The 27,149-nt window shown below is 28.4% G+C and overlaps 3 protein-coding genes across 5 annotated transcripts; all 3 read right to left on the reverse strand.

Annotated features, from left to right (window-relative positions):
* On the reverse strand, positions 1-2,462 carry LOC149516213 (UDP-glucose 6-dehydrogenase 1-like). 2 transcript variants are annotated; one of them, XM_089768421.1, is made up of 2 exons: positions 2,369-2,462; positions 1-1,607 (listed from the first exon to the last, which is right to left on the reverse strand). In XM_089768421.1, exon 2 carries the CDS (start codon positions 1,585-1,587, stop codon positions 145-147), a length of 1,443 nt encoding a protein of 480 aa, XP_089624547.1. In that variant the 5' UTR covers positions 1,588-1,607; positions 2,369-2,462; the 3' UTR covers positions 1-144. The 2 variants fall into 2 exon arrangements, with proteins under 2 accessions (XP_089624547.1, XP_089624548.1); XM_089768422.1 differs by lacking the exon at positions 2,369-2,462 and adding an exon at positions 2,086-2,224.
* Positions 2,463-12,051: 9,589 nt separating this feature from the next.
* On the reverse strand, positions 12,052-18,210 carry DGK1 (diacylglycerol kinase1). 2 transcript variants are annotated; one of them, XM_022880075.2, is made up of 8 exons: positions 18,063-18,210; positions 16,167-17,667; positions 15,007-15,373; positions 14,540-14,616; positions 13,901-14,020; positions 13,213-13,377; positions 12,713-12,850; positions 12,052-12,409 (listed from the first exon to the last, which is right to left on the reverse strand). In XM_022880075.2, exons 2-8 carry the CDS (start codon positions 17,334-17,336, stop codon positions 12,260-12,262), a joined length of 2,187 nt encoding a protein of 728 aa, XP_022735810.2. In that variant the 5' UTR covers positions 17,337-17,667; positions 18,063-18,210; the 3' UTR covers positions 12,052-12,259. The 2 variants fall into 2 exon arrangements, with proteins under 2 accessions (XP_022735810.2, XP_022735811.2); XM_022880076.2 differs by lacking the exon at positions 13,901-14,020.
* Positions 18,211-19,335: 1,125 nt separating this feature from the next.
* On the reverse strand, positions 19,336-21,450 carry LOC111289884 (small ribosomal subunit protein eS19x-like). The gene is made up of 4 exons (XM_022881240.2): positions 21,275-21,450; positions 20,670-20,760; positions 20,328-20,511; positions 19,336-19,642 (listed from the first exon to the last, which is right to left on the reverse strand). The coding sequence occupies exons 1-4, from the start codon at positions 21,356-21,358 to the stop codon at positions 19,570-19,572; spliced, it is 432 nt and encodes a 143-aa protein (XP_022736975.2). The 5' UTR covers positions 21,359-21,450; the 3' UTR covers positions 19,336-19,569.
* Positions 21,451-27,149: the final 5,699 nt, after the last annotated feature.

Below are 27,149 nucleotides of genomic sequence, written 5' to 3' on the forward strand. Positions count from 1 at the left end.
TACGATGAAACATTGCTAATTTATTAATATAGCGGCCTGTCGATTTAGATAGGTAGAAGCTTGGTCTTAAAAATTTAAAGAATTAAAATGAGCCTCCCAACCCAAAGTATGATTCTAAGACCCCGAGAAAGCAGAAGAGATCTGTTATGCCACAGCAGGCATGTCCTTCAACCAAGGATCGAGCGGCTTCCCGATTGAATACACGATGAAACCAATCTCCCTCAACTTCTCAACATTCAACACATTACGACCATCAAACACAAATGCAGGCTTTTGCATGTTGTAAAAAATTCTTTGGTAATCAAGTGTCTTGAATTCATCCCATTCGGTAAGAATGCACAAACCATGAGCATCCTTGGTTGCTTCATAAGCATCCCAAGCTACGCTCACTTGCTTCACGGCAGTGGGGCTCATTGGCTGGAGATGAATGGGATGATCCCAATCAAACTTGTTCATTGAAAGGTCCCTTTGGATCTGATCTCCAGTGACCTGAGGGTCATATATGCTCAACCGTGCCTTATCACCCAACAGGCCTTTGCACACGTCAATTGCTGGTGTCTCCCGAGTGTCACCTGTATCTTTCTTAAAGGCAAATCCCAGGATAGCAATTTTCTTGCCTGAAACTGTGTTGAACATCGAAGAGACAACCCTGTTTACGAAACGGTTCTTCTGGAAGTCATTCACCTTAATAACTTGTTTCCAGTAGTTTGCAACTTCAGGTAGTCCATTGCATTCACAGATATAGACCAAGTTGAGTATATCCTTTTGAAAGCAGGATCCGCCAAAACCAACACTTGCATTAAGGAACTTAGGTCCAATTCTTGAGTCCTTACCAACAGCACGGGAAACTTGAGAAACATCTGCCCCAGTAGCCTCACAGAGAGCTGACATAGCATTAACTGAAGAAATCCTCTGAGCCAAGAAGGCATTGGCTGCAAGCTTTGAGAGCTCAGCTGACCAGAGATTGGTTGCAATGATTCTGTCTTCTGGCACCCAATTAGCATAAACATCTTTCAGTGCTTGAATTGCCTTTTGGCCTTCAGGGGTTTCCCTGCCACCAATGAGAACCCTGTCAGGGTTAAATAGGTCCTGAATTGCAGTTCCCTCTGCAAGGAATTCTGGATTTGATAGAATTTGATACTTTATGCCCTTGCTGTTGTGCCCCAGGATTTTTTCAATCGCCTCAGCTGTTTTCACTGGGACGGTTGACTTCTCAACAACAATTTTGTTGGATTTTGATACATCAGCAATCATCCTGGCTGCACTCTCCCAATATGTCAGGTCTGCAGCTTTGCCAGCCCCAAGGCCTCGGGTTTTTGTTGGTGTGTTCACAGAGACAAAGATTATGTCTGCTTCAGAGACATGCTTTTCAATGTCAGCGCTGAAGAAGAGGTTCTTTCCTCTGCACTGCCTGACTACCTCATCAAGACCTGGCTCATAGATAGGAAGCTGGTCACTATTCCAGGCCGAGATTCGAGAAACCGAGATGTCAACAACAGCAACTTCAATGGAGGGGCACTTGAGGGCAATAACTGCCATCGTAGGACCACCAACATATCCAGCTCCAATGCAACAGATCTTCACCATTTTCTTCAGTTATCTAGAACCTGAAACAATGAAATTGTTATTATGTTAGACAAATGAGAATTTAAAACAAGAAGAAACTAAGTTTAAAAACCAAGACATTAAGATGGCTCCAAGGCCTTAGATTGCTTTTCTTAAATCTTATGATTTATGAAAAACTAGAATAGTTTGCCACCAATATCAAGTACTAGATCTACCAAAATGATCTGAAAGAACTGATCTTTTCTAATGTGAAATCAAGAGATCCACCAACTACTCTAAACTACCAACATATCATGCATATCACTGTTACATAAAATCATGAACAACTTCTTTTAGAAAAGAAATTCAGTAAGTAAAATAGAAACATTGAATATCAGCTAAAGTTTCTGCCCACAAACACTACTTCCAGTATATTTTGCTTTGCAGAAAAAGGACCAATTGTTGTAACCAGTAACCACTGAAACAGTGCGTGCAGAACTAAAGAACTAGAATTCTTGCTTTCTTTCAATGAATTTCTACCTTGAGTGTTTTGGTGATAGAAGCTATGAAAAGTTCTTAATTTCCAAATCAACAGCATGTATTCATAATCATAGCTTCAAAATCAAATGGAGAAGCAACTGCTTCAGCCATGTACTTGGGAATCTCCTACAGATAAATCATATCAAACGCAACAAGACCAAAAATTATTTAGAAATGACAAGAAGAACTTCCCTTCAATAGAACATTCAATCTAGTCTACTAAAGGAAAACAAAAACAAATGATATATGATCCAGAAAATGTCTAACAGGACTCAACTTGTACCTTAAAAGATTTTCCTGAACACTGAAAAAAAATACCAAGAACTTAGAGAAATTAAGCAGGGGAGGAATGTATTAATGATGGGGCCAGAAATATTGTAATATCATATATAGAGGAAAACTAAGTGCTCCTTAGATCTAATATGTTCCTTTCACAAAGCAAAGCGAAGTCAGATTAAAAAACAGAAGTGGAACGTTCAACACGTTTCAAAGACAAACACTCGTCAAAAGAAACTACTTGCACAACTTTCATTTTGATCATGCTTGGTTTTGTGTAAAAGTAACTGAAAAACGACTCGAAAATATTGGTAGTATTTGATTTCTTTTCTTTTTTTTTTTTCAATAATTTTTTTTATTTATTTTGAACAAAACCCATTTCATTAATGTCCATTAAAAGTCAGTTTTGCAAAAGAACAAGTTGTTTGTTTTGAGTATCAATGTTCTGACAGGTTAGAAAAATGGCTACACAAATGGGCAAATGGCTTGACTTTGACACCAGGCTGAAACTCTCTATTTTTTTTTAATTTTTTATTTTTTTATAGAAAAGAATTTATTTCATTTTATTTCAAAACTAAAAAGATAAAAAAATAATTCTTTATTTTTTAAGTTTTTTATTTTTAAATAAAATTATAAGGAAAACATTTTTTTCATTTTTTCAAATAAAAAAATATAACACAATATTTTTTTTATTTAAATATATCATTTTTCCCTTAATTTTCTATTTTTTAAATATCAAAAATGATTTTTTAAATTTCAAAAATGATTTTTTACTGGTAAGTTTCTATTATTACGTTTGTAATACGACTAATGTTGTGAGTCAACATGACAATTTGTTTAAGGAAAGTTAAGTATGGATTATTTATTTTTTAACTATTAAACTAATAAAAATAGTGTAGTTAGGATATCAAATCAGCAATAAACCCGAAAATTTTACCTGTTAATCTAGATATATAATTTACTATATGGATTAATCAAGATTTTCTTGTGATACATGTCTTATTTAGTATGGTTGTCTCTTGCCTTCTTGTCATATTAACTTCCTAACAAAAGCTTAGATGTTAGATGTTATTAACAAAAGAGAAAAATAATAAAATAATTTATATTCAATGGATTTTTTGATTTATTTTAATCTTATATGATCAAATTTTTTTGAAATAAGAGATTGAGTTGAATTTTTTGAAATCATGTTCAGATTAGAGTCAGGTTTAAGTTGCATTGTCCCAACCTGATCAGAATATATAAATTTTTTTATTTATTTATTTAATTATATATATGTATTATATTAATAAATTTATTATTTAAAATATTAATTTAATAAAAATGTTATATTTATGTATAATTAAAAAGTAATTTATATTTTAAAACATAATATTTTTTAAATATTAATTAAATTAAAAATTTTAAATTAATATCAAATTGAATCGAATATATTTTAGGAATAAATAAGTAAAATCAAATAAAAAATAATATTTTGATATAAAATCCAATTAAAATTGAATAGAAAAAAAATTAACCGGATCAATTAACATCCTTAATTGGTGGAGATAGCCTAACAATAATGAAGTCAAATTTTTGTTGAAAAACAAACAAAAATTGAACTTTTTCTAAATGAATGTAAAGTTGGGTTTGAGACTTTGACCTTTCGTAGCCTCTTTTGTAGAATCAAATATTGCAAACATAGTTGGAGGATTTTGTGGGTCAATCTACAATCAAAGAAGTCAGGACCTAAATATAGTTTGGTTTATCTGATTGAACAGACTGACGTCAATTTTCAATGGAAATATTGGAGAACCTCCGAACATTTTGAAAGGGAAATATCTCATGTTTAACACAGGAATTTGGTTAGTCATGTAAGGTTGTCGAAAGCCTTGAAAACTCTGAAAATTTTCGGAGCAAATTTTGGCTCAACTCACGTTTTTAATGTCAACATCATGGCCTTTGGTCTACCGTTGGCATTTCAGGTTTCTAAGCAAAATAAAACAATTTGTTCATCGTTTCCCCTATAAGACCTCAAGCATGGCACCAATAAAATCAGGCTTCAAAGCCTGGAATCTCCATTCTATTACAATTTTTTCCTCTTCAAAAAAGGAAAAAAAAAAAAAAAAAAAAACTACTGGGATATATATCTAGCACACTAACGAAACGAAAAGCAGAATAAAATTTTCATTTAATTTCATCAGATATAAGAAATACTAAGGCTTCTTTTATCTAAATTTGGATTATTTTTATTAAAAAAAACTGTTGTCTAAAATTAAGAAAAGATTTACAAATACTAAAATTTGATCTTAAATATGTAAAAGTTAAGATTTAAACTTTAAATCTATTGAGTATTACTTCTTAAAAATGATTAGTTTGTGACTCATACTATGCATGTGTTATATTTTTATATAATTATACATAAAAATATTATTTTTAACAAAAATATAAAATTTACGTTTGTATATATTCAAATGATATTTAGGAAAATAATACTTTTAAAATATTCAAACATTCAATAAATAATATTATTTAATACTTAATTAAACATATGATAAAATTTACATATGCATATATTCAAATGATATTTAAGAGTAACTCATTATCATATGGATTCTATATGTAATTAAAAAGTTAAATGAAAAAAATCAAATTAAAAATTTTTCCGTAAGTGTGATAAATTTTACCTTAATTAATTTAAGATTTCAATGTGATTTCATCTACTTTTTAAATCAATTAAAGGAAATGTATGATTTCTTTTAATAATTTTTTGTCTTTTTATAATTTGAATATACATATTTTAGCTATAAAATCATATCATTAAAAAAATTATATTGCTATTGAAACTTGAAATTTTCATAATTTAGTATATTGTAAGATATGTTTTTGTAAAAAAGTAATTATATACTGAAGTATATGCTCAATCAAAGATTTATTATACATGTTTGAGAAAAAAGTATTTATTATATATATATATATATATGAAAAAGAAAGAACCAAATATTTATTATATATGTATGAACTTTGAGTTGAATCCCTGTATAAGTTCAAAAAATATCAAATTTGTTAAATTTAGTGTTGAATCACATACAAAAAAATGAAGAATAAAACTGTAAATAAAAATAAATGAAGAATAGTCTTTCTTGTTAGGTCAAGTAGCCCCAATTCAATCACACCACACCAGCAAAAGTGAAATCAAAACAATCAATCAATTACATAAGAGATAACAATTTAATATAGTTCAGTTCAATCGACTTACATTCACAGATAAGAAAAAAATTCACTAATTGTAAAGAATTACAAACATATATCAAATAAAGTACTCACAATTAATACTTATAGACTCTCTCAATTCCCTCTAGTCTTATGGTGTATTCTTAACTCAAATAAATACATACTATGTGTACTCATGCACTATACCTATGTAGACTATCTCAGTCTCCTTTAGTTCACTCTAACATACATACCCATATTTATGTGGACCTTTTCAATCTCCTATAGTCAACTCCAACATTTAAACATATACATTTATAATATATAAATCTTCAGTAGTCCTATGAGATGTCTATCCCATAAACCCTATAATTTTCTTTCATCTTTTTCTCATACCTAACCTTATAAAGATTTCACCTATTTATAAGCATACAAACTTAGTTATCAAGAATCATTTTTCTCTTATAATTTTTCTTCTACAAATTTTCTTCTCTATCAAGCAATATCTAGTCAAACTTAAATAAATCTCTTATGAGATTTAAATCACTATTCCCAATAATCTTCATCTTAACTCAAATTTTATCAAATCATCTGTCTTCATATTAAACATACTTTGGTTTCATCTGTAATGAAAGTCTCACAATTTCTCTTATGTGTCTTTACGTTTCACGTAAATCGATTCTCAATCCTCATAACACAAACTCGAACTCTTCTATTGAATTGAGCTCCTTTGGGTTTACCTTTTCTCATATCTCAAACATTTAACTCTAATACCACTTGTTAGGTTAAATAGCCCCAATCTAATCACACTAGTAAAAGTAAAATCAAACAATCAATCAATTACACAAGATATAACAATTTAATATGGTTTAACCCAATCGACCTACCTCTACGAATAAGAAAAAAATTCATTAGTTATAGAGAATTACAAATATATATCAAATCAAGCACCCACAATTAATATCCATAGGCCTTTTTAATCTCTTCTTATCCTATAGTGTATTCTCAACTTAAATAAATATATATCCATATGTACTCATACACCATACCTATGTGAACCATCTTAATCTTTTTTAGTCCACTCTAACATACACGTCTATATCTACGTGGACTCTCTTAATCTTCTGCCTATAAGACGTAAATCTTCAGTAATCTTATGTGATGTTTATCTTATAAAATCTTATAACTCTCTTACATCTTTTTTTTTATACCTAACCTTATAAATACTTCACCTATTTATAAATATATAAACTTACCTATCAAGCATTCTTTTTACTTTTAAAATTCTTTTCCTACAAATATTCTTGTCCATCAAATAATATCTAGCTAATTCTAAACAAATATTTTATGAAATTTAAGTCACTATTCCTAATATCTTTCCTACTCATTACAAATGAAATATTCAATAATTAAATTAAAAAAATGAGAAAAGTAGACTTTTAATAATTTTTTATTGGCAAATTGAATAATAAATTCATCAAAAAGATAAAAACACATAAGTGCCAAATATTAATAATAAATTTACATATAATATATATATATATATATATATATAAATAGATCAAGTCAAATCATTCAAAAAAAGGTCTGTAAACAAAATCAAACTTTTGATAAAAAGAAATTTATCATCATTCATTTTTTTTTTAACATTATAACTTTTTGTTTTAATATAAAAACTTTGCAACTATAAAATTGAAAAGAAAAGATTAATTATCAATTAATTTTCAAAATAAAATATTTAAGAGCACTAAACCAAAACTGAAATAAAAAGAAAAAAATCAAATAATCATAATTAACATTAATCTAATAATTCTACTTGAATAATCAAGGAAAATATATTTACAAAAATATAATACTAAATAAAAAATAAAAGAACATATCACAAAAAATAATAATAGTCACAAAGTTATAATCTTACAACATCCCTTTAGAGCTTATTATAAAATGTAGAAAATTGGTGTAAAATATCAAAAAATCATACCCATTATTTAAACAATATAGCAAGAGAAAAAGAAAAAAAAAAGAATAGAAGAATACTTATGAAAATTTTTCAACAGTGTCAACTTCATCATACCACCATTATATATATACATATATTTATAGACAACCTATATTCTCATAAATCAATTACATATTATTATGAAAAATTTTAATCTTGTGCGATGCTAGTGACAGATATGCTCTTTTGTATACTTATTTTTATATCACTTACCTAAATATGGATTAATAAATATTTTTATATTTATCAAAATAGTTGATGATAATAAATATTTAATAAATAGGATAACTATATATTTATATTAATTTGCACAACTAGTTTTATGCTTAACAATATGATAATATTATATTTATCCTTAACAATATTTATTATCATCAATTATTTATGAAAAATCTTAATCAACTTTTTTAATAATATGTAATTGATTTATGAGTATGTAGGTTGTCTATATATAAAATACTAATTGGATAAGAAAAAGGAATTGTTTTGACACCTATTTGGGAATATATTCTTAGTATGTGCAATTGTATGAATTGAAATATAAAAATTAAAATTCAAATATTGTAAAAAAAAAAAAAGAAAATGCATGATAAAATGTTGAATATAAGATTATATTGAATCAATGTTTTTGAATTATTTGATGAAATAAGTATATCACTTATCGTAAAACTTGTACAATTTATCTTGTTATATATCATAAAATTGAAAATAAAGAGCTATTTTAGTCTTTTAACAATTTTCATTAATAATAAAATTTATTTAACTGTTTGTTATATATCTTGTTGGATACTAAATGGTAAAATTGTCTAAGTTATTATTTAAAAAAAAAATTTAAGTCATCAAACAATTATGCATATATTAGAAAATACGCATTAATCACATCATATATTTCTTATTTAATTCTTTTATTCAATAGCAATTGAATTAACCATAACCAAATAGTTGATCATGACAAAATTGTTGACAAAAGACATCCATTCATGGTATAAAAAAAAGCAATTAACATCTTAATTAAAAAATTATGCTATTGTACTAAAAAAAATTTGATAGAATAAAAATCACATGTATTAAACGTAAATAAACATGATGTTCAAAATGAAAGGTAAAATCGTAAACGAAAGTAAAAGAATAAAATCTATGTTTTGTAAAAAAAAAAAAAAATTGTAAATCTATAAATATAAGATTTTTATTTTGTTGTATTATAAAAATTTTATATACAATATTTTGAAATAAAAAATAGATTCATGGCAGTATGGAATTCAAGCCAATAAAAAAGAAAACAATTTAAGATTATTAAGAATGAATAAATAATAAATAGAGTTTAATTGAATATGTACAAAAAAATAGACAAAAGAGAAGTAATACCAAATATGATAAGGTAAAAAACATCTACCGGTTAAAAAAGGTAAACAAAAAAGAAATAATACCTAAAGTAAAAGTAATACATTTTTATTGTTAACAACGATTGAAAAATTAAATCAAACTAAAAATAATTAAAAATAAAAATTATTGGTTGCTAGATAAAAGATTAAATAAAAATTTTTTAGTAGAGATTTACCTAATTACAACTCAATAGATGCATTTGGAGAGTTTTGGTGAACCTTTGAACAATCTTAGTATAAGATGATTTTTTATTTATAATAAGGAAATTCTTGTAAATTTTGGAGTAATTTAAACAAATCAATTATAATGGGTTATTTAATTATTAGCATGGTTTTAATATTTATTTTGAAAAGTCTATCTTTTATATTTTAAAAGCTTTTGATTGGGAGTAAATTATCCCTTCAAATTAAAATGTTTTATATGGTAATTAATCACTTGTAGTATAATTCCTAGAAAAAGACACCTATATAGTATATAGTGAAAATATGTTTAAAAATAATTAAGCTTTTATTTTTTATTTGAATTCTTGATATTAAATTATTTATATATTTATTTAGGCTGATAAAATGCCTTATTAGATACCAAAATTACATTCATTAATTGGAATGTCAATGCAAAAAATGGTGGATCGACAATGAAAACTTATTTATATCTCAAAAAATAGAATTGAATATTGAAAAATGAATATTTTTTACACAAATGTAATTCAAAGTTGAATATCTATAATTGAAAAAAGTCTTTGCAAAATTATTCTATATATTAATGATGGCAATTAAATTTTTGTTACCTTATTTATAAATTTAATTAAGAATGATTTAAGATAAATAAAAATTTAATTTACTTAATTTATTTTTTAAATTAGTAAATTGCATTTATTAGAGAACACATGTCATTTTTTAGATTGTACACATGTTGAAAATGTAGACTATTCACATCAAATTATTTTTTTTTGTTACAAACTTTGGTTTTTATATATTTATATAAGATATAAGATTAGCTGGAATGTCAATACAGTAAATTAACAATGAAAACCTATTCATATCTTAAAAAATAAAATTAAATATTGAAAAGTTAATATTTTTTACACAAATGTAATTCAAAGTTGAATATTTATAATTGAAAAAAGTCTTTGCAAAATTATTCTATATATTAATGATGGTAATTAAACTTTTATTACTTTATTTATAAATTTAATTGAAAATGATTTAAGATAAATAAAAATAAATTTATTTATTTTATTTATTTAATTATTAAATTACATTTATTAGAGAGCACATATTATATTTTTAGATTGTTCACATGTCACTGTCTACATCAAATTATTTCCTTTTTGTTAGAGGTTTTGGCTTTTATATTTTTTTTTGTACCAAGATTATATTTATCAAATACTTGTACCAGGATATCTCAAATAGTTGATGATAATAAAATTTTCATTTAATTTCATCAGATGTAAGAAACACTAAGGCTTCTTTTATCTAAATTTGGATTATTTTTTATTAAAAAAAAACTGTGGTCTAAAATTAGGAAAAGATTTACAAATACTAAAATTTGAACTTAATTTTGTAAATATTAAAATTTAAACTTTAAATCTATTGAGTATCACCTTTTTAAAATAATTATATAAATAAATTAAATTAAACCTTGCATTCAATAATATTAAATTGTCAGTCCATATTACACTGTCTGTTTTCACTTCTCCGCAATTTTGTTAACTTGCATCAAAGATACCAAACATTTTGCACCGACAAGCAAGAAAATCCATTGATCTCTTTGGTTCATCTCCGTACTCTCTAGGCTTTTATTTAAAGGTGATCAAAAATCGATTTGCACTGATTAAATCGATCAAAATCGAATGAATTTAATTGAATCAATTTGATTTATTCAATTTTAGTTATAATCAATATTTTAAATCGATTAAATTGATTAATTTAGTTGATTTTTTACTTTTATAATTGATAATCGAATTGATCAAATTAATCGAATTTTTAATTAAAAAAAATAAAAAAATTGAGATTTTTTTTTTCGTAAAATGTTATTGAAATTATTAAATATTTTAGTCATTTAGTTGAATAATACTTAAATTTGAGTTTTATTGAATTGAATTTATAATTAAATAATTATTTATAATAAAAAAATAAAAAAATCGATTATTTAATTAAACTAATTAAACCGAACCGATTTTGATTTATTCAGTTATAATAAATTATTAAAAAATATTTGATCGATTCGATTATTTTTTACATAAAAATTGATTATTAATATTTTTAAATTGAATCGATCAAATCAACCGATTACTCACCCGTACTTTTATTTATCCTCTTTTTGGCACTAATCTACGGCATGTTCTGATATAGAAAAATGTGTACTATTAACCTCATCTTAAACCACCTATATGACAGGCCAAAATCTACGCCAAAACATGCTCAAAGCGTAGAATACAAAGCAAATTTCTTGTTTAGCATGGTTATGGCAGTCACCTAACGTTACTTGCAAGGTGCATTCCTGATTTCAACACATTCAAAACCCAAAAACCTGCTAGGAAACTTGACACACACCATAACCATTTTTCTAATGGGAGAAACATCAGAGGAGAGTGTCCGGCCTTCCCCATATCGTAAAACCCTGAGGGGGATGCCGATACCATCCAGCTCTCCGACTTATGGCCACCTCCAAAGTCTGAACCCTATCTCAAGGCTAAGCCCTAGGAACAATGGCAGCACCCTCTACAACTCATGAGCTCCGAGCTGTGACATACCAGTTGAACAAGGCAATGCATCAATCTAGTGGCTCCTCACCAGGTCACTTGTGCTACCTAAAATCTCCCTTGTATTCTCAATGTTCAGATCGTGCAAACGGAGAAAATTCAGAAGCACCAAAGAGAGTTTTATGTTCACACTTAAACCTGTGCAACCATTAACAGAAATGCAGGCAACAGGAGAAAAAAGGAAGTTACCAGAAAGCTTGCTGCTAAAGTTTGGAACAAGGTCAAACAAGGGCTGCTTGAGAGTAATAAGCAGCCCAATGAGCTAAAAGACATATAATCAACTGGCGCTACCTGAGTTGTGGAATGTACAGAATTTATCAACTCTAAAAATCTCATCTTTGATTGTGCAAACTGCGATCAATAAGCGGCTCCTTTCATATTAATGTTTAAGAAGATTCATATACAAAAACACTTCAACAAGAAGCTTTGGCAGAAACCATGATGTATACATTGTATAAAAAGAGGAAACAGAGAGATTATATAAAGCAAGAAATATTTTTGCGAAAAGCCTGCACAACAAGAACATGATCGCTGACTGTAAGCATCTGAGAAAAAAACCTTTAAGCAAGCCTTAATGCCATTTCTTGAAGAAGAGCTCGCTTCTGTGAAGCATTAATTATGTGATTTGTTTCAGCACTCTCAAGCACATCCGTTATTATGGCCGCTGCATGACCTAGAGGTTCCTCAGCTGTCCTCTTCAACATGAAGGCCTGCCCAAATCATATAGTTGTAATAATTAGGAATGTAACAAAGTACAACAAATATGAATGACAACCATATAAGGTTTCTCGAAAAAAATTTAAGGTAGTTCGTATTTAGAACACTAACATGATACACTAATTTATGAAGCAGACAAAAAGAAATCATAGATAAAAGTTTTAACTCTGGCCAAATTTGCCGAAAGGAAATACTTGCGGATTGATTCTTTTATAATACTTTGGAAGATGTTCCAAGTACTCTGCAAGGAATCAAGCTGTAAAATATCATGTGTACATGAGAGAGAGAGAGAGGACCTGTCCATGATGTGATATCAACAATGTACATGGCTGCTGGGACCAAGGTTCTCCGTCAATTTGAACAGGCAATGCAGCAAACAGATGTATCTTAATTGACTGTCCCTGTGCAAGTCTTCGAGCACGAGAAAGACCCACCTGTCATAGCACAAAGCAGCAACTAAGAGACATATTCCATGTCAAGACTTCAATGTCAAACTTCCAGAGCTCAAATCAGAAGGAACCAAAAGGAAAAAAAAAAAAAAAAACAAAATTTATTAAGTTGTATCAAAGACAATTTAATGCTTTACTGTTTAGCATAAAAGAAAATGACAAGGGCTGACTTTTTCCATATTGTGCTTTAAGGCATGCAGTCTGCACTAGAGATATGGTATGACAAAGCCAAGTTCTTTTATGCATTGAATCAAATTAGATAGAACTTGATTTCATATGCCTTCGAAAATGCCAGACAACTTTAACACTAAAGCATCAGCTTAGCTTTCCTCAAGGGAATAGATTACCTGCAGTTTTCCAAGGTGCCAAGTTCCAGATATGCTCACGACCTCTAGTATTTTATCATGCATAGACTGGGGATCAAAATTCTCATATGTCTCATCCTCATTTTGCCAAAGGTCTACACCCCCCATGTAGCTTCCAATGTTTGCAACAAGCACACCTTCTGCATCCTGTATAGATTTAGAACAGCATCATAAAATCCACAGTGATAAGAACCAATAGTTATTTGCACCATTAAAACTCTTAGGCATCAATGTATAAACAATTTAAAAAAAAAAAAAAAAGAACTTCTGATGGGGAAAAGAAATAGCAGTACAAACAAAAGTTATTACAAGCAGTCAAAAATTATTTCAAATAACCAAAAACAAGTTTGAGAGAATTTGAACTGATAAAACCAAGAGAATTAGAAAACAAAAAATTAAACAGAAGAACAACAGCTTTAAAGGAAGAGTCACTAACAGAAAAACAGATCTTGTAACCTTTTAGATATCTTTTTATCAAAGGAAAAAAAAGAGTGACTTCTTCAAAAATAATCAAAAGATCAGATCAAATGTGCAGCTGTTGTTCCAACTGAAAAAAAGCTCAAAAAAAAATATATATGGAAGGCTCAAGAAAGAAAAACTCTTCTGAACTATCATCACATGATATCTATATTTTCACAAAAGTAACTAAATAAAAGCTAGCATCCAATACCTCAGGGACCTCTATCTCAACACCATCCACTTCTACTCTAACTTGCCAAGGAAAATCTGCAAATGTCCTATCCATTATACTCCTAGCACCCTCTTTTGCATAAAGCACTTTATTCATAAACTGCAGGTATATTGAGGTAACTTCAGCAAGATTGAATTGGACAACCAAATAAGATCAGATCATTAGAAAACACAAAAGTTATCACAATGATACATAGACCAAAATGAATCCAAATCATGTAGATATCTCCATCAGATCTGCATAAAAACACACAAATACCACATTTCGTCATCAATGGAATTATGGACAAGAGGTCCATAAATCAATTAAGAGTTGAGTAACAAAATCTCTGCATTCTTTAAGTTGTAAATAACATTCAGAGGAAAAAAAAAAGTTTGCACTGATGTAGAGAGTATAAATTCGACTGGCACAATTTGTATTTATATATTTATAATTTTAAAACCATGAGTTTACAAATATGCGAAGGATAAAGATCAGAACATCCAAAATTATCATAATCAGGAAGGCTGAAATTAAAAATCCATTTCGGTTGGACAAACTACATAATTATTCAATCAATTGTCACTGCTTATTTTGCATAGCACTTCAAAATGCATAATGCAAGAGGATTATAACTACCTGATTGTAAAACTTCTCAGGGTTCTCCTCTCGTAAGTTGTGAATGTCCAAAGCAACCTTCGCATCACAACCAATCCCTGTGAGAGAATCAATAGGCATAAGAAGACTACCAAGTTATAATAAGTAAATACGAAAGACATCAGGAAATACCAATAAACCGGTAACCACGATAATTGAACAAGCTAAAAACTACCCATCAGCCAGCTAAAACACCAAGTATCCCATTCAATCTACGATTTTGGGCATTTCAAGGTACCACAAAAAGATATTTACAAATATCAGAAAGTCTAACTTGCAGCTAAGTACAAACCCAAGCAAAACCAAAAAACCAGCTACCTAGAAATCAGACTCTCTTGCTCTTGTTCTTGCTTTCCTCACCCCTCTCAGAGGAGTCAAATTTCAAGTTGACAATCTAGACATTCAACTTAACCAGATTTCAGAAGACTTAAAAGAACTAGTCTGCATACCAAGATAGTTGTTCATAAATTTTGGAGATTGAAGTTGCTTCCCCTGTTGGTTCAAAATAGCTACTTTCCAGCGGTCAAGAATGGTCACAGCAGCATGCTCTATGTGTTGCAACACTGTGCAAAGGCCTCCTTGTCTCTCCACTGAGCCCAAACCACCTCCCCAGGACAGAACCCTGGCCAAATCATTTCCAGTTCCAGCAGGGAGAATAGCAACTGGAGGTGGAGAAATGAAATTTTGCTTGTCTATTGCATTAAGAACCCAACCAACAGTACCATCTCCCCCGCATACAAGTATTCTGAAGTGAGGCACCTTTCTGAATGGAAAAAGACCCATCTCTGGTCCCTGTGTTGAACTCAATTCAAAAACCTGTTACAAATTTCAAGAAGATCCTCAAAAACAGCAAACTGAAAAACCAACAAATACCTGTGACCAATTTTAATGAGAAAAGCCTTTACAAACACCAAACAGGAAAATGTATTGACAACTATAAAAGCAAGAATGAAAGCTAAAATCAAAACCAGCAAGAACCAAAAACCAGCCAATCGAAGTGGAGACATTAGCAACTATGGTATAATTGTAAGGTTATTACTTCATTAAAACACTCAGAAAGTAAGATCATCTTCCAAGAATCTGAGGAAAGTCATTCCTGGCCAAGTGATAGAGTGTGCAATTATAGTTTTGCTTTCACAATTTTCTATGGTTTTTGAACAAAGTCATTCCTGCCCAACTAGCTGATATCTGATGTACTGAACATGAACTCTGGCATGATATGGTAAGCCAACAATTCAGAAAATACTCAGACCACCTTGAGTGGCTGTGCTGGCTACTCTTCTAAAATTTAACAGGCAAATAGCCAGAAACAATCGGATGATTCTAAAATTAAACTATTTTCATTAATATTGTATTAAATGCTTTTTTTATCAAGTTTAGCTTGCACATCACTCTATATCATCTGTCAAGATGCCGATTATCATGCATAAGTTATAACTGCTCCAAAAGCAAGGAAGTATTAATTAATCTCATCAGTTTTGGGACTAAAAAAAGTCAGGAAAGAAATTGGAATTTTCATTTATTTTTTGGCCCATAGTTCCCCCCATACAACTACCGCACCCCCATCACCAATAAATAAACAGGAAAATTCATGGCTAATCAATCAAACCTGAACAGGATTCAAAAGAAGGTTCAAGCGCTGCCTGAGGGAATCTCCACGCTGTGCACCACTCTTCTTGTTGATGAAAACCAGTAACGGTCTTGCATCTGGTGGCAGATCTATCAACTCATATCTTTGCTTCATTCTTAATGCCTGAGACTCGTCCTTCTGATTAATCGATCCACTTCTTTTGAAACTAGGCTTTGATTCCATTTTCTTCTCAGTGCCACCATCTTGGCAAGGGGTTCTCACATTCATGCTTCCGTTGCAGTTCTCTTCTAATGCATGAGAACCATTTTCATTTTGTGGGGTATCAGCTGTGTTCTCTGTAGATATGTCAGAGATGCTACCATTACTACCTGTGTCAACCAAGGTTTCATTATTATGCTTATGTTTCTTGCCCTGACTCCTAATGGTTGCCCGTACTGAAGAAGCAAGCTCATTTGCACCATGTGTGATAGAGCTCAGAAATCCAGAATTAGGGTTCAACTCCTTAACATAAAGAGGTGAGAGAATCAGCCTTCTAAATGGTCCTAAATCACAAATATCACGTGTTTCATTAGACATACTGCTGTGACAGTCCACATGTAGGAGTCGTTGGCACCACAAGCAACACCATATAGGAGATCCACCAAGAAAAGACCCGCTACATGGCTCTTCACAATAGCTACAGAAAGAAGATTCATCAGGTTGATCAGTAAGCTGTGTCCATCGAACTGCCCACTGGTGCATCACATGCTCAAAGCCGATCATGGACACACACTTGCAATCCTTGTGTGCACTTGAAGAGCAAATCAAGTGAGCCGCTGCACCACAGATTCTACAACAGTGTATGAAACTCTCTGAAGCTATCATAGGCCCTAGGGTTTGGGATGGTGACATTGGCTTTAAGCAAGCACAGCAGTTTAAATTCTTTCCACGGGATAAAGATTCCAACTCCCAAGTATGAGGAGCCACAGGTACCTTAGGATTGGCCTTTGGGTTTTTCTTCGACCTAGCTACAGCTTTCATCCAACTTAAGTTAATGTTTCTTCTCCACTGGAAAGCTGTGTAAAATATAGTCATAAGACCAACTAGGCCAGCAATAACACAAGAGAAAATGAAAAGTCGTGAAACGGCTTCCATTTCAGCAGGACTCTTGTCGATCCAACTGGGATGCAACATTCTTTCTTCATCCATTCTTCAAAACTTATGTTATAGCATTCTACAGTAACTAACAAACACCACACCACCTACTCACGAAATGTCAATGTAAATAGCTCCAAGCTTGCTACCCATTTTGTATAAATATACAGATTCTTATCCATATTCATACTTCTTACACCATCTCACTTTCTTCACTTCTTGCAGCAATCCTACAGCCCCTTTTTCTTCCTCTAAGAAGAAATGCTTAAATATTGAGAAAAAAAATGCTAACCCAAAATCAATAATTTTAACAGCCTAAACAACCATAATATTAAAACTCCACGGCCTTGATCAGAGCCAAGAAGGAAACAAACAAAAAAAAAACCTGCAAAAAAAAATTTATAAATTCATAGAAGAAGTGACTTGTAATTCATAAAATCAAAAGGACACATCAATTTGAATTCGACAATATATACCCAACCAAATATATAAAAAGAAAGGGAAAAGATCAATTAGATTGATCACTTGATGTATACAATGCGCTGTTCGGACTACCGAGAAAAGGTAGTAAAATTAAAACACCTAAAACCTATCATTATTTTTGGATCACGAAAAAATAGAAGAAACCTTCACAGTGAAGTAAGCTTGAAAATTTTCCTTTTTTTTTTTCTCAGCAACCAAACAGCAAATCAGAAAATGAATAACTTTACCAATCTAACATGAAAGAATAAGAATAATTCAAAAAATAAATAAAATAAAAAAAGCGAAACCGAGACTCACAGAAACGGCCAATGAGATAGAGAGCGAGCAGATCGATGAAATCACAGGGAGAAAACCCTATGCCCGAGATTTGATCTAGAGAGAGAAAACTGTGGGAAAATCGAAAACAATAAAGCAAAAAAACCCAATTTCAGGCTTTCAAATATTCGAGTTCGACATAATACAGAAAGCAGAATAAAAAACAATAAAATAAAATAAAATATCTTTATTTAGTTTCTACTGTTTTTAATTGAAAATTATAAAATAAAAATTTAAAGAAAAAAGGAGGTTCTGAGTTTGGAGCAAAGAAGGAAAGGCCCCGGGGGGGGGGGGGGGTGTGCATTGCGTGTCTAGAAAGCGGAGCGGAGGTCCTATAGCGTAGATTCTGAATCTTGGTTAAAGTTGCCAGGTGGCGAAAAGACTTAAGGTGATACAAACATTGGGTCCCACATCGTGTGTACGGGACATGGGTGGCTTGGTTTGCTGCGGACAGGAAATTTGGGTGGCTAGACGTGTGAGCGAGTTAATAAAGTTACATGGGACCCTCCTCCCCTCCTCTCCCCTCCTCCACTAGGTTTCTGGTTTCTTCTTAGGCGAAGAAATCCCACAACTTAGGATTTAGACCAAAATAATCTTGGGATTTTGATTTAGTGATTAAAATTTTTTTTTTAAAATATACAAAATGACAGTTTAAACTTCATTATCTCATTTTCTATCTTCCTTCCTAATACATAAAAAACAATAAAGAAAAATTACGTATCTCAAATAAACATTGTTTGGAGATGTCTTTTATTCTTTTTAATTGAGATGTCTTTCCTTAATAAAGTAGAATAATTTTTTTTTTTATGCTCGTAGTACATTTATCAATACTAGAAAATTTTCTTACAAGAGTCATTAGTTAAGGCAATGTGTTATGTGCTTAGGATTCCTATTTACATTTTGTTATTTTTATCAAATTTATATAATTTTAATTAAATTTTAAATTATATCGTTTTTATATATATTTTTTATCATGTCTAAAATTATTACTTAGGAAAAAGCTATTATAAATTTGGACAGCAGAAAGTGAAAAACAGAAAATTGTTATCATACATCATTTTATATAAAAAAAAAAAAGCTGAAATTAAAGAGGATGCGCTTAACCAGTAACCACCACCCATGACGCTAAGGACAGCTTAGTAATACCTACACCTAAGAGATAAAATCATGAATGTTTTTGTCATCAATAGTCGTGGATAGTGAAGTGAGCATCAATACTCGTGGATCATGAAGTGAGCATGGGAAAAAAAAATACTTGTGGCAAGGAAGATTAGATTGATTTTTAGAAATGAGTTTTAAATGGACTCAAAATTGAAGGTCATACTCGATCATAGTCGACAAACAGCACATTGGAATTGGAATAAAAGAGAAAAAAAGCTTCATGTAGAAGAAACCAGACGCAGATAAAACAGAAAATTAAAACAGTTCTCTTTCAAAAAACTAAATAATTTCAGGAATTCAACCCATAGGAAAGCATCTACTAAATTTCTCAGAGGGCAACTGCTATCCTTCCAGCAACTTGATCAAGATCCCGTTGGCCATTAGATGTGATTTTCCTACCACTGATATACAGGAATATGATTTTAGTTGATATTAACAGATGAAATTATGTTGATTACATGAAATATAAACAAAATTATATGACACACAATAAGCAATTCTACATAAATTACTTCTGCTATACAATAATTAAATGTTTTTGAAATATTTATGTTATGAACTAAAGAGATTAATGAAAAGAAAGAAAATCTGGCATGCTTATCTCAAAAAGATTTTCAAAAATAAAAATGTAAAATATTAATATTCTAAGAATCCAACATAAATTATATCATAGGGGTTACTTTGGAGTTGGTATCAAATGTTATCTAGAATAAGTTATATCAGACTTCTTTTAAAAAGAAAAAAAAATCCGAAATTTAATGTTCAACTTTCAGAGATTTTCTAGCTACAGTGCTGAGAATATCACAAAGCTTTTTCATACACACATGCTTCGAGGAGGTATTGTCCCTTATGCTTAAGTAGACAAACTAATAAAAGCAGCCCAGCCCAGTAAACAGATTACTTTCGAAGAGACATGTACTTATTCTTTTGAACAAAGAGGCAAACATGTGAATAATTCTAGCCATACTGCCTATCCTTACACTATTAATAGCGTGGAGAACCAATTAAATTGATATCTCCAAGGTACTAAAAAGCTCATAGCAATAGCAAATAATAAACCCAAGAATTATACGTGAAAAAACTCACCCCTTGGTATCAAGATCGATGATGTTCATATTCTGCAATTGCTGGAGAATGTGACGAGCAATAGAGCCACTGCTCTTGCAGAAATGACGCGGGCGGCTGCCATTTCTCTTGGCCCCTCCATATATCCTCCTGAAGGCACCAACACCAAGACCTCCTCTCATGTAGATTTTCCTTGCCATAGAAGCTACAAAGCAATGCACAATGGTAATTATGAGAACTAATAGAAGCATACAGTGCATTAGTTACATTGCATTCATTTCCGCGTAAACAAGTAGGCTAATGCATGCCTTTAGGGAATAACAAATTGGGGAGGCGGTTAGAGAGAGTGAGAAATCTACGTACCAGCTCTGATATAGTACCAATCAGGGTCTAATGGAGCAAGCTCCTTCAGTTTACCACCCTTGACAATATCAGTCCATGGAGGGAGCTCAATCTATTAAAAAAGAGGAGGAAAAGGAAACATAAGGAATGAACTGCTATGGATGGAAGTAAACCCCCCTTATCCCTTCATATTCTTTAAATTTATTGAAAAATCAGGCATAAAATAGAAACGAACAAATCATGCCAGCTTCCAGATTTTCAGCAGTTGAGTTGTACCCACAACACGTCAAAGCGTGGAAATCGTTAATCAAGCTATAGAATCCCACACCCAGAGTAACAATCGAACGGAGGGGAAGGGTACGAGTAACAGCATTAGCAGTAACAACATCAAGATTTTTCAAGATTTATTTAAAATCTAGTTGCTTTAGGCTCCTTAATTGAAAATTTAATAAATGGATTTCCCATAATCAGAAGAATCCTCCGATTGGAAAACAAAATGCAGAATGGAAAAAACAGGAAAATTAGATCAAAGATGAAAACCCTAAAACAGAGAAAAAGGACAGCGAAATCTACAAACTAAAAGCAAGAAATGAAGAGGAAAAGGGATAAGTTTCTAAAAAGAAAACCTTGCCGGAGCGCTTGAGATGGGCGGCGTAGGCCTTCACGAATTCGTGGGGAGAAACGTCCTTAACAGTTCTCGCTGCCTCCATTTTTTTCCCGTTTCTCTTTCTTTCTGCTGCGGCGGAAGCTCCCTGCGTACTACCTGAGCGAGTGGAAGATACACTAGACTGAGAGAATTAGGGTTTTAACCTGTCGAGTACATAACTACCCTTTTATACGACAACGTTTATTCCATTCCCTAATAACCCATACCAACCTTTTTTTTTTTTTAAATTACAACTGAAAAACTTTATAATCAAATAGAGGTGTCCTAATGGTGAGCCTAAAGGCCCATATTATATTTGGGCGGTTTTGACAAGCCCGTTTAACCCGTTAATTGGGTTGGGCAAAATTTTGAAACTGATTAAAAATGTAATTCGGTTGATTTGGTTTAATAATTATATAATATTAGCTGTGCGATGCATAAAATTTTTATTATATTTATTATATTTTTAATTTTTTAAAATTTATTCTAATGTTTATAATCTCTTAATAAAATAATATATATACATTAATCTTTTACTTGTAAAATAATAATTTATCATATATTGATATTAAAGTTTTATTTTTAAGATGCATAAATATATATGTATAATCTGTTTGATTTATGGTATAAGATGAAAAAAAAAAAAACTTAAAGTGTTTGATTCATAAATTATGAATTATCTAAAGTAGTTAAGTAAATATGTAAAGTATAAAAATGTTTTTACATGATAAAAATGAAATATATATATATATAAAGTGATAAACAAAATTGTCTGATTTAAGAATTATTTTATAGTATTTTTTAAAATACTGAAATATGATAAAATCAAGTTGAATATCTCTTGAGTCATTTATCTTAAGCAAAAAATATAATATTTTTATCATTAGTACCTCATCAATCGACTTAAAATAATTATTTATAGATTGAAACAAACAATGAAATAATTTTTTTCTCTAAACCTTTGGTTTAGTGGCTAAAAGCGTTTGAAGGAATATCAAAAACTTAGTGTCAAACCAAACCTCCCACCTCCTTTTACTTGTACTAGGGCTTTGTCCTCTTGATATAATAAAAAAAATAATTTTTTCTCTACAACTAATAGTACTTATTTTATCATAATCAAATTGTGTCATCTCAAGAACTAATTCATAACAAAATAAATTCCTTTTGAAATATATGAAAAATGTGAAAAGCAAAAAAATAATATTTCTTGATAATAAGTTAAAATCAGGAAAAATTATCAAGAATAAAAAGAATACAATTTTAAGAAAAAAATATCCTAATAAGTTATTTTTTAATATAAATTGTTTTTGATAAACAAAAAAAAAATTAATACACATCTACGAACATACCATATAATTTATCAAAACTCCTAAATAAAAATGAAAGAATAAAATTAGTAAATGAGTGTTAAAAGAAGAATGAAATGAAATAAATATTAATTTTTTAGAATAATAAAATTATAAAAGCAATAGTATACCTATCAAAAAAGGTTGTAAATTTAAAAAATAATAATGGTGTAGCACATATTGATTATAGATTTATTGCATGACAATTAAAGTGTTTGGATAATTTTTAAATTAATAAATATATTTTGAATTTAAAAAATATAATAAGTGATATTTATCTTTTTAAATTTTAAAATGTTTTTAAAATAAGTGAATATAAAAAAAATTTTATGAAAGTAAAAATATCAAATTTTAAGATTTTAAAATTAGAAAAAGAGATATATCTACACAACTATTGAAATCTGAATTAAATAAGATATAAATTAAAATTTTAAATTTATATTATAATTTATTTTTTATTTTAAATAGGTAATTTTATCTATTTAATTATTTTAAACTTAAATTAGTTGAAAGAAATGTTGATAATGTGAAACCAACACTTAAAACTTAAAATCAAAACTTACCGTAAAAAGATATAGCTAAAATTAAAATAACAATTGCTATAACAAATAATAGAGAATTAATTATAGATAATGTGATCAATTTTTATTTTATATATATGAATTGGTTTTTTATTTAAATTTTGAAAGTTTTGAATAACTAAATAAATTTTTAAATATATATTTTTTGATAAATAATTTAAAATTAATAAATATCTTATGTATCATTATAAAAAAAAGTTTTAAAAATGTTTGTAGATATCAAATGATCTATCAACATCAGCAAAATTTTTTTTGATAAACATGTATCTTGTAATATAATATTATAAATGTTATTTATTATATGATATATGATAAGCATGTGCGATGATGTCGGTTCAATTTTTTATTAATTAAAATAAATATTTTTAAATTGTTAAAAATAATTCATAATTTATTTTTATTTTTATTATTTTGATATAAATTTTACTAAAATAAACAATAATTTTTACATCATCAATTTTTTTATTATAAAATTTACCTAATTAAAATAATAAATATATATATGCAAGTGACACGTGAATACCTTAATTAGTATCTTTTTTCACAAAATTTATCTAATAAAAGATGAAAACTAAAAACAAAAAATCAAAAATAATAAATAATAATAATAATAATAATAAAAACTCATTGAGGGTGCCATATATATACGTTCTTTAAGCTTAGCATATTTATTTTTTAAGTCAAGAAACTAAATAATAACTTTACTAATAATATATATATAAATATAAAATTAAATTATAATAAAATATATATTTTTTATATATACCAAAGAATGATTTAAGGCAAAACATCCTAAATTCACTTCTGATCTATCTCTATTTTCCTAAAAACCAACCTAACTTGATTCATTACCCTTTTTTTTACAAAAACGTCAATATCAATTATAGAAATCTATTTAATATTGATTGTTTCCTCGTCTCTATCAATGTCTCATTTATTGTAAATTTTATATAATTAAAAAATAGAAAATAAAAAAAAAGGAAAAAGAAAATTAGAGTGCTATGTGAACATTTTTATTGACATTATTTTCTTAAAAATTTATTTAATTAAAAAAAACAAAAAAATAAAAAAGGACAAAGAAAAAATATTTTTAATTAATAATGTTGAATGACCCTAATCATAAAATTTTTAAAAATATTATTTATTGAATATGAAAAATGGAGAAAGGAAAAAATGTAAAAAAAAAAAAGAGAAAAAAATGAAATAATGGAAATAATAAAAATAGAAGAAAATGAGAAAAAAATGTAAAAAGTGAGTTAAAAAAGTGACACTTGAAGGTCAAATTGTGCAAAACTTATATTATGGATAATAAAATATATATTTTTAATAAATCTCAAGATGAATTGTAACAAAGCATCATTTATTCGTTATCAACCCGATTTTATTTTTTTCTAAAAACTTAATTTGTTCTAACTTGATCTTAATAAAATCCGTATCGAATTGGTAAGATCAAAATCCATCATATTGAATTGTTTTTCTATTCCTATCCATTAGCTCTTTTTGTTATAAAATTTATCTAATTAAAAAATAAAAATTAATTTATTAATAATACATATATATATTAATGTAAAATTAAATAAATAATAAAATATATATTTATATAGATTCGAAACATAACAAAAACTCTGAACTTACATTTTACTTGAGTTTGATTATTGAAAAAAAAAAAAAAAACCTCAATTTGACCCTAAAAATAAAAAAATACACCTATTGAATCCAAACGAATTGAAACTTATTAAATATGAATTGTTTTATCATCAACATATTGTTGACTTTTATCTTAAAAATTTATTTATCAATTTCTTTTGTTATATTATTTATCTAATTAAAAAAAAGAAAGGCAAACAAATGAAATAAAGTGTCACGTGGAAAAATTTGTTGATTTTTTTTTTCAAAAAATTGATCTAATATAAAAAGAAACGAAAAAAAAATTTAAAAAAAAAGAAATGATGAAAAACAAAAGAAAAAATTGAGTTGCCACACTACATTAGAAATGATATGTTGTTTTTACAAAATTTATATCATGGATATTTTTAAAAATAAAAACTTAACCACGTAGATACATTCGTTAATATTATTTTTTTACAAATTTATCTAATTTAAAAAAAAAGTATAAGAAATATATTTTTAATCAATAATATCAAACTAGTCTTAAAAAATTTTTAAAAATATTTAGTAAAGATAAAAATAAAAGAGAAAAAAAAGAATAAGAATAAAATAAAATAAAATAAAAAACAAAGGATTTGATAGATAATATCAAGTGGGCTCTATAAGAAATTTTTAAATATTAAAAATATTAAACATAAAAAATTCCAAAAAAAAAAGAAAAAAAAAGAAGGGCTTGACATGTAAAAGTGCTCAAAATTCAGTTTTAACTGAATTAACCAACCAAATCGATTTAATTTTATTAATTATTGACCATTTAATTCATTTCAATCAATTATCAAAAATGATTTAAGAAGAATTTTTATTTTTGGTTAATTTGGTTATCTAACCGAATTAATCAAATTTTTAATCAAAATATAAAACTAAAAATACAAGAAATAAATTATTAGAGTTTTTAACTTAATATTTTGATATTTGAAAATTTTGGATGATTTTATTTCATTTGTTTTAAATATGAAAATTAATAGTTTAAAATATAATATAATTTAAATGTGTTTATTATTCAATTAATCAAATTAACTGAACGAACATTAATAGATTGTATCTCAAAGAGCCACACACAAAAAATTTAAAATATAAAAATATTTATTTAATATAAAAAAGAAAATATTGTAAAAAAAAAAGGAAAAAAAAAACAAAAGCTTGACATATGTAAAATGAAATATGAAAGATTTATATGTAGGATATTATCTTTTATGTTTATATATTATGTATTGTTAAGTATATCTTTTATTGTAAACATTAAAATACGTTAAGTTATTCAAGTTTTAAGTTTTAGTAAAAAAATTTAAGATTAAATAAAAAATATTATATATTCTTTGAAACAAAATTAACCTATAGTAAGATAAGATATATAACAAAAATATATAAATATTTTTAAATTTTAAAATATTCAAATAAAAAATTTGTTGCATAACAATGTGCCGAAAAATATATAGTTCATTATCGAAAATAATGATCTCATACCTTTGCTAAGTCATAGCATTGAATTTTTAATTTCAATAATTTAATTTAATTTGAATTTCAAATATATAAAAGAAACATTATATAAAGAATTCAGGTTACATTTGATACATATGATTTAATTTCATTTTTTTTAATTAAGTTGATAATGATAACATTATAAAATATTGAATTTTTAATTTTAATAATCAAATTTAATTTCAGCTTCAAATATATATATATATATATAACATTATATAAACTTTTGTGTAAGGAATTCAAGTGCTAATGATCTCTCTATATTTTAAAAAAGAAAAAAAAAAAAAAAAAAAGCAAAGCAACAATTCTTACAAAAGTTTCTCTAAATTCTCCTATGTTGTTGTCTCCGCGCTCGTTCCTTGTACAAATCGCTGCCTATACAAACTGACAAACAAAAAGCGACTCTTTTGAAGTTTTCTTCCTCATTTTGCCATTGCTATTTCCGCATCAAATCTCATACAAATCTCACATACTGCTCCTTTGATTCGTTGGTTCAGTTTCAAGTTGCAAAGTTTCTGTCTTCCAAATTCACTTTATTCAGAGTCCATGGCTTCTTTCTCTGTTCCCTGTGCTAAATCCTCTGTTTTTCCACGATCATCACGTTTGATCCCAAGCCAAAACCTTAAACAAAACCATTTTCTTGGGTTTCGGGTCAGTTTTACAAGATTGCTCGGTATGTTTTTGTTGGTTTCTTGCCATTTTTGTATTGTTAATATACATATGGTAATAACATGTGTGCTAACTAATTTTTTGTACAATCTCTCTTAAATTTACATTTAGC

The sequence above is a fragment of the Durio zibethinus genome, chromosome 11 (genome assembly GCF_047325235.1).
Source record: "Durio zibethinus cultivar Kanyao isolate XHJ-2024 chromosome 11, ASM4732523v1, whole genome shotgun sequence".
Classification (NCBI taxonomy): Eukaryota; Viridiplantae; Streptophyta; class Magnoliopsida; order Malvales; family Malvaceae; genus Durio; species Durio zibethinus.